A 12588-nucleotide genomic window follows, 5' to 3' on the forward strand; every position below is an offset into this window, starting at 1 on the left:
TGGGACACAACAACGCATGCGGTTAATGTGTTGAGCAAATGTTTCACCTTTTTTTAGTCAGTACTATATACGTTCTTTCCTGCGGTTGATACATGTACACACACACAAAAAATAGAGTCCTTCTCCAAAACAACGAAAACAACTGGGCACGTAACTATGCTTGGGACAAGCGCTCCCAGTATCCAGTCACATTTCGTGGAAGGCCTAGTGTCAGTTCTTAAAAACGCTAGGTTTTTGAGCATGATATGGATCGGAAAAACGACCTCTGTCAAAATGAATTAAATTCCGGCAAGCAATTCTGCTAATGTTGTACGTTCAGTAGTAATTTTCACCTTTAAAGCTGTCCCTTCTTCTGCTCTTGTGCTCAGAGTTTTAGTACCATGAAAGCCCATGACGCGATGTTAACATGTATGTCACAGTCAAAGACAGGCCTATTTTTGTGGGGAAAAACCATGCGCAATTTTTGCCAATGATTCACCAGAAAATGAAAAATGGAATTTCACTTTCGCTGGCTGAAATGCTGGCAATCAGCACAATAGGATGTGTCTACTTCAAAGACAGCCTTGAGACTTTAGGGTTTACCAATCCTATCCCAAACTGGGTGTGGCGGAGAATGGGGGAGGGGAGAAATAAGGGTTATTATCGAGATGAGTCATCTTAGAGAAGGATACTCACAGACAATGTTCACCAAGAATAAATAAACAGTGCCAGAGATACAATATCTCCAGATCTGGCGCACCTAACGCCCTGACCACAGTATGTACTGCGCAGTTGGGAGTTCGTGGTTATAGTCATCTGTGCTGTGACGACGTATATGTACCAAGATAAGACAACTCATGATTTTTATCTTGCAGAGTGAGTTCCCCTGATTACAGAGAAACTGTATTGGGATGGGCACGTCAGGCTACTGATATGAATGTTGATTTTGGAATGCATTTCAAAACTTGTTTGGAATTCCTACATTTTTACGGAATGCAGGATACCAAAAAAACGTATTATTTTTATACAGGGATTTTCACTCTTGCTTTTTTCTTTTCCATATAACATGACTACGAAAAATGAATCTGCTGAGAAAAGGTTGTGTGAAAAGAAAAAGATCGCTTCCAGAGTCCAGCCGAGATACATGTAAGATAACCCTGTACGAACTCGTGTCAGAATCGCAATATTTACCTCCCCTTCACCGTTTGCGAAAAGAATATGAACTGAACAGCAAACTAGCACAGAGCGCATTACACAGATATGAAAAAGAAGCAAACAATAACAAAAAAACGTGGAAAAAATCATGAAAAAATAATGTTTATAAATGTTCAAGCATGAATGTGCTCGTGGATGAAATCGTCCGGATCTTCCTTCAGCTTTACAGTTTGTAACTATGATTAACTGTCTCCTGGAGAGAAAATGGCGAAACCACCGAGTTTGGAGTCACTTCCTTCGACACTTAAGTCGGTAAAGCATTACCTGAGGATAGCTAACGAACATGACCAGAAAAACCCAGTCATCTCTTACTACTGTAAGTTGTTGAAAGTAATTTCAGAGACGGTAGTAGACTGATAGTATTCATTTTAAAGGATTTCAGTCGCTGTCAGACAAGAGTGAACAACAACAACAGCTGTGTGTAATAGGTGCAACAACAGCACAATATTGTAGTAGTAATTTAATGAGTCATGCTTGGAAATAGTCATGTTTGATCTTTGTCTTTTCATTTACTTGAAAACTGATCTGAAAACCAGTGCATTTGATTTTGTTTTCTGATGAAGTAACTATGAGGCCATGTGGAAGTCAGCTTAGCTGGGTACTATAGGAGGCTTGTAGTTGTAGTGTAGGGTAGTTTCTAGCCCATCTAGATGGACTCGGTGTGCTATTTTAAAAGTTTGGCATTCATCTTAACACTGTGTCTATCCTCGCCTCTCAAAAGACATGGTTTCAAACTTCCATCTCCTTACAACTTGTGACAATTTACATGTAATTCACCTTCTCTTAGTTCAATTAAATTAAATGATGAGGTCTGCTTTCAATAATTTCTGATATTTATACCTGCCTCAACATTCAATCTTTGAATTCCAAAATCTGGTAGATCCATTCGGCAAGGCTTTCAAATCCACTTCAAAACAGCTGCAAACAAAAATATGATGCCAAAACTTACATGTGAAGGGCAGGTGAATTGTATTTTCAAACAGCTTTGTGGTCTTCCGGACAGTTTTCATGTCATTCCATGGTGTATGCAAGTGGTAATTCCATAATATCTCACTTTTGAGCTCATCTTGCAAATGTGACCACATCAGTATCTAACGTGCAGCTATTGCTTTTGCACGTAAAGCATGCTCACATGTGGTTGACGTTTTGGTGGCAAAAGAAAATAAGTTGCAATCACAGCCATAATTTCTTGACATTTTAAAAGCATCTAACACTTCATTCTTATGCTTAACTCTAGAATAAGCTTTCAAAATAACATCGTCCACTTTTGTGTGCTGAGCTGTTCTATAGGTTGGAACGCCAACATGATTGACGTGCCAGTTGAGGTCAATCAGGTAGACAGTATCACATGGCGAGTAGCTCAAAACAGAACTTATTTTGGAGTTCGGCTCAAATTTTCTGAGGCAATATCTGATATAGATCTGTGTCAGTGGTTGTAAAAGGTGCATAAATGTCTTAGCTTGCAGACAGACCATGCATTAAGTGGATTTAGATATCAAGTATTGCATGTGCAACGAGCTGTGCTGATGCGATAGCTAAATACAGATACATCAGGTGATTATCGGGTGCACACATCATCCAGGGTTAAGGATGGCAGCGGTCATTCGTCTACGCGTATCAGTATTAAATGTAAGCCATCCTTCAACTGGATAACCTGAAGTTCAGCGAACATTATGCACCCAGTGCCTTAATTTTTATCTTCCTATTATATTTTTTCTCTCTCTTAAATGTGGCTGATGAGGTAGGATCTTCAAAACCCTGCTCCCACTACTGTAGTAGAATGGAGGGGAGCTTGTCAGATACTTATAATTTCAAAGAGGGAGACGATCATAATCAAGTGGTTAAGATACTTGTCTTTCAGTCATTAGGATACACCAGGTGCGGGGTCAATCTGGTCAGTGAATAGATCATTTGTCCCTGCTCTCACTCTCTATGGGGCCTTTCTGATAATAAGCTGTCAGCGATCCTCAACTGGCTGTGCAGTCTAACATTAATTGAAATCACTTGTCTTCCATATGGTGTGCATATGTCACATGAGGGAAAGTTAGTCAGTAACTTGCCAAAGGTTAGTGATTTACCACAGGCAATCCAGTTTTCTCCATAAAAAAAAAACTGAATACGGCATTAAACAACAATCAAATAAATCTGAAAAAAAAAAACATGAAAGGGGTTGTGGGTTAACAACTTGTAAATTTGACTTTTAGTCAAATGTTCTTGAGTATATTAGGCTCACCAATGAATCAGATAAATAAAGGACTTTAATTAAGGAGTATTTCATTTGTGACCAGGTCGGCTGTATGCCATGCAGAAAGGAATGGAGGCTGACAGAAAGTCCCCAGAGGGTAGAGCCTATCTGGTGGGCCTCATGGATTACTTGGAAAAGGTACCTACACATATCTCTTTACATAATAGTCCTATACCTTGTAAGGAAGTCCTAGTAGTAAAGGTAAGATAAGAAGTGCTCAATAAGTTGGATGCCAAATTACCAAAAGATAATTTTTGTCCCCTGATATATTTAAGTTGCAACTTGTCCTGTCTTCAAATACTACACTGAAATGCGCTTTGTGCTAAACTTGACTTAAATGAATGGAGTGACTTTCAGTGAGCTCTTCCTTGGCCAGTAATTTATGTATGTAAATTCCACATATTTGTAAGTACCTCTATTATTTTACTACAACACAGAGATAAGCCATCTAACAAAACATTTGTGTGAGGAATAGTATACATAAGAATTTTGTTATTACATTATATTTATCATACCATAGGAATCATTAACAACAATTATTTATTATCAGATTCTAAAACTGTTCATCATCTATCATCATCTAACAGTGTGTCCCATGTTGTTTGGGGCTTCTTGAAAGGGTGCATATGTCGGTAACAATAAGGCAGCATATCAGTTAATTCAGTTAAAATTGAATCTCTTGTGATATGAAGCCAGGAGTTATACTGAAGCTAATTCACAACTAGTTGCAAAGATACATGCTTTGTAAAGTAGGCCATACAAGCCCATGTTGACTTTAGGATTTTGTATTCACTCTGTCTTGTTACATGTATTTTCGAGTAATTTCATTTCATATTTGGAGTATTTAGCGACTACTCTTATACCAGTGATATTTGGTTGTTCCAGTTTAAAACTCAGTATGCTGGTGTGGAGGCTGTACATAATGAAATAGTCGGTCAAGCCCACTTTGAGGACTACGCACTGAAGGTGTTTCTGTATGCTGATAATGAAGACCGAGCTGGCAGATTTAACAAGTAAGCTCATCTCGTGATCTGTCCTTCATATCTGTTTAATAATTTTTTGTGAACTCTTCTCCAAACTTCACAGGTACATGTACATACGATTGAACGATCTGTGAATGCATCTCCTCCAACAAGTTTTGTAAGAAAAGACAACTAATGATATAACCGAAGTTATTCAGGAAGAGGCGTGCAAACAGATCTAAATGGCCACAGCCATTTTTTTTTTTCTGACATGCTTGGTAACTCAATAAATCAATTTTTTATCGGGAATTCTTATGAAAGCATGAGATGTGGCATGTTAAAACTGCTGAAACACAATGTCACGTCACTCCTACCACACACACACACACACAACTGATGACATTGTGGTGCTTTTCATTTTCTCAAATGAAATTTTACTTACTTCTAACTACAGTATCTTGAAATGTCACTCTGACATACCTCAGAGTATTATGTTTTTCAGATCCTCCAATATTTTCCTGTATTTGTTGAAAATTTCCTATATTTCTGCAAAGAAACAGCTGAAAAGCTGCTACTGTTCACCTGTGCCTACCTTCTTGTTGCTTTTTGGCTTGCCTGTACAATATACAGGTAGGCTGCATGAGGAGCTTAAGTCATATCTGTGATATCTGCATCAAATAGCAGTTAATACATATGAAGGGGATTGTTACCATACTATACTAATCTAATCTTGAACTAACAGTTTATAACAGTGGAGATGGGAGCATTTAAGAGAGAGAGTCTTCAAAGAACATTTGCACTTATGCATGTTATTACGACTTTTTAATAAATTCAAACCTAAACTCAACATACAGCGTTCAGTTCAGTGTTCAGGGGGCCATCTCCTACATGAAGAACACACAGACAAAAGGGAGATATTCCATAGGTGTGTGATAATTACAGAAAGTGGTAAGAATCTTATACGCTACAGGTGTTATCTCAAAACCTACTACATTTACGTGTAGAGGAGCTCAGGTTTTTACTTACATGCAAACTGTAATGACAGCGAGAAGATGTTCATCAATGATGCTATCATTGTGTATGTCTGGTAATTACAGTCAGTTACAAAATTAATGATTTAGTCGATTAATGTATAGTCTATATTTGTACATGGGAAGGTCTGGCAGCAACCTGCAGACGGTCGTGCGTTTTCTCCGGGCTCTGCCTGATTTCCTCTCGCCATAATGCTGGCCGCCGTCATATAAGTGAAATGTTCTTGAGTATGGCGTAAAACACCAATCAGATAAATAAATAAATAAATATATGCTATATTCAACTTCTTGTATATTGTGGTTTTTCCTTGATTTCCTGTAACTGTAAATTAAAAAAAGTTCATGACTTGTTTGCCAATGTCTACTATTTATTTGGTAATTTATTTGATTGTTATTGGACATCATACTCAGATATCTCACTTATATGAGGCCATTTTTCAAAAATTCATTGTTGGGGGCAACCTAACCTTATCCGGAAAAAATATAAGTAAGTTATTTTTAAATTCTGGATACTGACTCTGCAATGAACAGAAACAAATTGTTGATGATAAATATTAAAGGTGCTGGTGGTATCTAAAAGTGAATTTATGAGTTTTATGTACTGAGGTGAAATTTTGCTACATATCAAATATGTTTTTTTTTTTTATTTTCATGTATTTCAAGTTTCATGAAACCTTACTGTTGCACCAATATCATGTTTCGGACCATGTAAGTGCTGGAGGATGACTGTTATGCTACCAGTTCAATCCTTTCATGGATGACAAAGCAATGACCTCCCAAAGGTGTGATCTGTATATGAGCCATCCTCATTCACAGGATAGGTACACATCATCTTGGCGATGTTGATGATGTATGGAAGGACTAAATCATCCATTGGGTTCAGTCCTTTTTTTGTGATTCCTTTCCTCTTCGGAACAATAAGCAGTCCCCATTGCTTAATGCACTAATGTTGCTGAAAGCCACTGGACCTAATTCCTATATTTCTCCTATATTTTTATGAAAATCCTCCTATATTTTCTCCTATATATTTGCTGAGAGGCACTGTGAGGGCTGCTAAGACAAAAAGTTATTCTTTTTAATCTTTATTAGAGATGCATGTACATGTACTTCATCAATGCATAAACACATGTAGTTTGGTGTCTTGTCTTGTAAATGATTATCTCCATGAGACATCATGGATGCTTTGGGGATTACATGTACATCAACCTGTGTAATTTGGCTTGGTTTATGTTTATTACATTCAGAGTTATACCCCTTTGGAGAGAGGTCCAGGCCTGTAAGATTTCAGAACATACCTGTATCTCCTTGACAGGCAAATTTCCTCCAAATTTCTTATGTAGTCACTATATGTACATGGTGGACATGTCAAATTTGCATGGAGGTAGGGTAATCATTGTCAGAACATTGGCCCATTCAAGAGAGGTATTGCCAGAGTAAAACATTTTCACTGTCAGCCCATTTTCTTTATTTCCACCCTACTTATATTTTCAGGTTGATGTGCATTTGAAATTTGCTTCTAATTTATTTATTTATTTCAGAGCCTTTAACAGTGGTTTGGAAAATATTCAAGGTTTATGAAGCCATCTCTACAAAATTTGTCCATGAATTCTTCCAAACGTTGCAGTCGCTGGGAGTTTCTAGTCCAGCTCATGCTGGCTTCCTCTCCAGTCATTCGTGGGAAGTTCTGCCAGGAATGTGCAGATTTTGATGGGTTTCTTCAACATTCTGCCCAGTTTCCTCCGCTGCCATAATGCTAGCTGTCATTGTTAAAGTGAAATACTTGAGTACAACGTAAAAAAAAACCTTGAAGCTTACAGTAGAAATTTTTATAACACAAAGGGTTAGGATATGGAGAAGTCTGATGTACATTTTATAGGAAAAAATGTGTGGCTTAATTACATCAGACTGCCAGCTGTGGGTTTCTTACGTACTCAGCACGCTTTTCTCCCAACACAATGTAGGATGCTGTCATGTAAGTGAAATATTCTTGATTACGGCATATAACCCCAATCAAACAAATAAATACATCTGATTGTTCTGTTTACAGATCAGTAGTGAGGTCGTTCTTCACAGCAGGTCTTCTGTTTGATGTTCTCAGTGTATTTGGAGAGTTATCTGAAGATGTAAGTTGTAACATGTACCTTCACACATGTATACTGTGTGATTATTTGCCTAATTTAAGTTAGTTGAAACTTAAGGGGCCTCCGTGGCTCAGTTGGTTAGCGCGCTAGCACAGCGTAATGACCTAGGAGCCTCTCACCAATGCGGTCGCTGTGAGTTCAAGTCCAGCTCATGCTGGCTTCCTCTCTGGCCGTAAATGGGAAGATCTGACAGCAACCTGCGGATGGTCGTGGGTTTCCCCCGGGCTCTGCCCGGTTTCTACCCACCATAATGCTGGCCGCCGTCGTATATGTGAAATATTCTTGAGTACGGCGTAAAACACCAATCAGATAAATAAATAAATAAATAGTTGAAACTTAAAATATAAAATAAGAGCACACAGACTGTTGTCTGCATGGCAAGAGAACAGTGTTCTTCAGGACTGTTCAGTGTATGTTCCGCTTTTGATTAAAGTATCACTGTAATAAAACAATTTATTATCAGTTTTGTATATTTGTATAGTTCCTGTTTAAGCATAGTTACACATTTAAGCCAGGAAATCATTGAACAGTTAGCTTGTATGACAACCTAGACCTACATTGTGGACTACTTTATGAAGCTCAAGTGGTAAACAGTTGTCTAACATCTTTCCAAAGTTGTCTCCCCTATATCAGTCCATGGACACGTCTGCCTCGTAACGATGGCTTTTTGCTCTTTTGACAGGTTCAGAAAAATAGAAAGTATGCTAAGTGGAAGGCTACGTATATCCACAAGTGTTTACAGAGTGGAGAGCAGCCTGTGCCTGGCCCAGTTGGAGGTGATGATGATGAAAGTAAGTGAGTTACTACCATGTCACCAGGCCTGTGACTCAAACAGCTCGTATTGGCAGATGGCGGACATGTTGAGACATGTTTGTTGTTTTGACACAATAACATTTACGTAATGTACCCTATGTAGACAGAAATGTGTGCTGGAAAAAATTAATCAGAATGCCAACTAGAAAGAATGCCCACTACCAAAATGAATGAATGATTATGGCTTATCGCCAGGTCAGCAATTTTTCAGCAGTATCATGGCAAGTACTACAAAAATGGCTGCTGGATTTAATGTATGTGTAGGTAGCAACGTGGGGCTAAATGTGCGTCTGCAATCGTAATCAAAACATTTTTCACAAGCAGTTTTTCATTTCTGAAAAAATAAATGTTTTATGTGTATATATGTATACTTTAAATATTGTGATATTTTTTTATTTTGGTAATAAGGTGAGTATATTAAACAATTAGCTGGGTGTCATCAGCTCAGCTGCCATGCTTATGTCCGGCTGGGTCAAACATTATGTGATCAGAAGCGCACCAAAATGCACAGCTTGTGTCATTTAAAATACGTCCCATTATGTTAAATTACTTCGTAGAGTCAGTATTCAGTCAGAAGGTTAATTTATCACAGCACTAATAACATGTATATATTGTGAGCATTTTGGTAGCATTTGCCGCTGGAAAGAAAGATCAAGTTTATTCTGTTGTAATAATAGGTGTTTGTTGACCCTGTTCTAGCATGAACACTTCCCTCCCACCACCGCCACCCCACTGTCCCCCACCCCACCCCCACCTCAAAAGGATCACAGTAACTTCAGTTCTTGAATTCGAAATGTCTACAAATAATTGCCTAATACAAGTCATAAATTCCCATATCATTAGATATGTGTTGCTTCATGTTTTATCTGTGGCTCATGTAGGCTGAAGTATTCAAGAAAGTAGGTACATGTACATATATAAAAACTTACATATTTCTGACTATTGTCTGTCTCTCTGTACAGTTATTGCTCCAGCTGTAGGATTTGAGGGGGTACAGCCTGGCCCTTCCCACTCCTACCCAGACCCCACACGCAGTTCTTTTCCTGACCCCAGCAACCAACCTTCTTCAAACAACTACATGCAGCCTCCTGCTGGAACAAAAGCCCCGCCCTCCACACCACAGGACCCCACCCAGGGGCTGACCGCAGATGGATCTGCCTCTGGGGGATCTGCCTCAGGAGGTGTGTCCAACTCAACAGACTGGACGCCGCCCCCTAATCCAGGTATGACAGACTGTACTCATTTCTGTCAATCAAAGTGGAACACAGACCACTATATCTCTTAGTGCAATGTAGGCTATTTATTGTTGCCTTGGAGGAAGAATAATTCCAACTGATGTAGGTAAACTATAAGTCAACCATCAGTAGGTGAAAAATCTTTGTAACAAGGAAAAACAACTAGAAGTTATCTGTTAAGGGTGATATATTGAGACCTCATCTCAGAAGATCTCACAAATACATGTTTTGTGGTGGTGCCTGAGTTGTTCAGTCGCTTGTCTTTCACTTGCTGGCAGATGAGCCACAGGTTCAATCCTGACCTTGGACAGAGAATTTATGGATTCTCCATGCTGGCCCTGTTAGTGAGGTTGTGGGGACACTGGCAGTCTGTGAAGCTCTTGTGGCTATTTCCATATTGTTTACATTTAGTGAAGACTTATCATCCAGCAGTATGGGGGGCATATCATTGTTTCACATATTGGAAAGTTTGTGAGTATCTTTCTGAGTAACTTTCCAAGGGATGGTGGTCTAGGGAGTATGGCAGTAAACAACAACCAGATAAATAAATTTCATCATATGACTTATGAGAACTGTGCTGCTTAATTCTCTTCATCATGCATTCCAGACATTAAGAAAGATTTAGCTGTGTTTTTTTTTTTTCAGCCGGTATCCAGCTCACTGCAACTCAGATGCAGAAAGCCATGAAGTACAGTAACTATGCGAGTAGTGCTCTGCGATATGATGATTCTAAAACAGCCATTGACTACCTGACAAAGGCATTGAAGCTGCTGACAACTGGGGTGGATACAGGGAGCTAACTCTCCGGTGGCAAATTTTTATATCACTGTTTTATACTGAATTATCTTCTCCTGGATGTACTAGTATTGTCTCAAAATGCTGGACTTTCCATTATGTATATATCAGTGATGATAAAGCTGTGGGAATCCTCTTTAGTCAGTGTCTCTAGTGTCAGTTTGTGTTACAAGAAATTCATGTTAAAAGGCTGGTGAAATCATTTCAGGCCTTGTAGTTCGCAAAGCTGGAAAAGGAGACACGACTTTCTTTCTCTAACTAAATATGTGCTCTGTGATAGTGAGCAACATTTCTCTGTATGAATCTTTCTTAACCCAGATGTCCAGAAAACTGAGCGAACAACTTAGTGTGTGTGCAAATAGTCACTACCTGTGATTTCAAATTATGTGTTATTGAAACACTATCTTAATTCATCAACCCTTTCGCATATGAAAGATAAATTTCAGTGCAATTATGCAAACTAAAATAGTCTCTTTAAAGGGATACAGAATCGATGCTGATTGGTTAACAGTGAGGATAGGGTTTCCTGGGTTAAACCCTTAAACTTTGATCACGTTTGAATTAATCTGCGATACCTAAAATCAGCTTAGTCGAAGCATAGCCTGGATTTACCTGTCAGAAAAGATTTTGTATTCCTTTAAGTAATATTACCTGTAGAGAAGGTAGATCATTTTATCTCACTAGGGTATACATGTAAATAGATAAATATCTTTGCATAACACTGCGTTTCTTTCTGTGGACACCTACTGACGTCTGTAAAATGTAAGATATTTTCTAACTTGTACCCAAAATGCAGCCCAGACATTTGCAAGGTGCTTTAAAAATTTCAGCTCCACTTCTGTATCCTCTGTTATCTCCAATAATTTAATCAGGAAGTGACATACCATATGTAGACTTATGTGTCTTGATGTGATTTTACCTGTTGTAGGAAATTGTTTCCCTGTAAATATATTGTGCTTCTTAACTAAAGCAGTGCAGTATGATGGGATAGAAGAGCTGTAAAGTCAGTGCCCCCCGTAACGCTCTCTGTGTTAAATATGGCATAATTAATATATACTTATATAAAACTGCATATTTGCCACTTTGTTATAGCTGCTTGTTTTCCTTCCTTCCTGATCTACAAAATGCCTTTGTAATGATTACTTACACATCCCCATGTATATGATTGTGTACACGTCTTGTCTGTGATTGTGTACACGTGCCCTTGTGTCTGATTGTGTACACATGCCCTTGTGTCTGATTGTGTACACATCCCCTTGTGTGTGATTGTGTACACATCCCTTTGTATATGATTGTGTACACATCCCCTGGTATGTGATTGCGTATACATCCCCTATATTATTGTATACACATTTTTTACATGATTGTGTACTTGGACACATCCCCAGCCTCTTTCAATAGCATTACCCATGTCTATACTGAATGTTGTGCCGTATCCTGTGTTTCTGGTGAAAAGTGAACAATATCGATTCTCTGTTCAGCACTAAACAGTACATTGTGCACAAAACCTTAGCACATGACATTCACATCAGCTTTAATGTAGCTGAATCTACCAAATGAATACACACACTGATATATCACTATGCTGAATGTGGTGAATGTGATGTACATCTATTTTATTTAATAAATGTATTGCCAGTGAAACAGTTGTTCTGTGTTGGCAAGGTACTCCATATTTAGATAAGAGCGGAATCTTTCAGGTTTTGTTGACTGTTGAGGGTTTTTCTTCTATCACTTGGATTAAGATGCTACAAATTCACTGTCTTTCCACCTATGAGGATATGTGTTCAAATCCAGCTCCGGCTGGCCCATGATGGTTTTGAAAGGTTTGACAAGTAAGACTTCTCAAAAATGTCACATGTTATTATCACTAATCATATACATTTGAAATAAATTTGTGAATAAGTTGTAAGAGAGCTATTAGGAGGTGACATACATGTACGGTAAAGGAAAGTTTCACCAAAACTCCAATTTCTGTCTTGTACACTATTACTGCACTTTGATCGCTTGATGACAGATGAAGGGAAATCCACATACTGAAATATATTTGAAATTCTTATGGTTTGATTGGTGATTTACTGTTTTGGATGCAGCTTTGAGTCAGGCAGTGTATCATTATTGTGGGAAGTATTCTCCAGACGCTCTCCAGTTTCCACCACCGATTAAAGTGAC

General features: G+C 38.4%; 1 protein-coding gene across 1 annotated transcript; it reads left to right on the plus strand.

The window, feature by feature from the left end:
- Nucleotides 1-1400: 1400 nt before the first annotated feature.
- LOC135473849 (vacuolar protein sorting-associated protein VTA1 homolog) lies at nt 1401-12054 on the plus strand. Its single transcript, XM_064753772.1, has 7 exons — nt 1401-1510; nt 3483-3577; nt 4325-4452; nt 7480-7555; nt 8256-8364; nt 9349-9609; nt 10267-12054. Exons 2-7 carry the CDS (start codon nt 3497-3499, stop codon nt 10419-10421), a joined length of 810 nt encoding a protein of 269 aa, XP_064609842.1. The 5' UTR covers nt 1401-1510; nt 3483-3496; the 3' UTR covers nt 10422-12054.
- The last annotated feature ends 534 nt before the right edge of the window (nt 12055-12588 follow it).

Source organism: Liolophura sinensis, chromosome 1 (assembly GCF_032854445.1).
Source record: "Liolophura sinensis isolate JHLJ2023 chromosome 1, CUHK_Ljap_v2, whole genome shotgun sequence".
Taxonomy (NCBI): domain Eukaryota; kingdom Metazoa; phylum Mollusca; class Polyplacophora; order Chitonida; family Chitonidae; genus Liolophura; species Liolophura sinensis.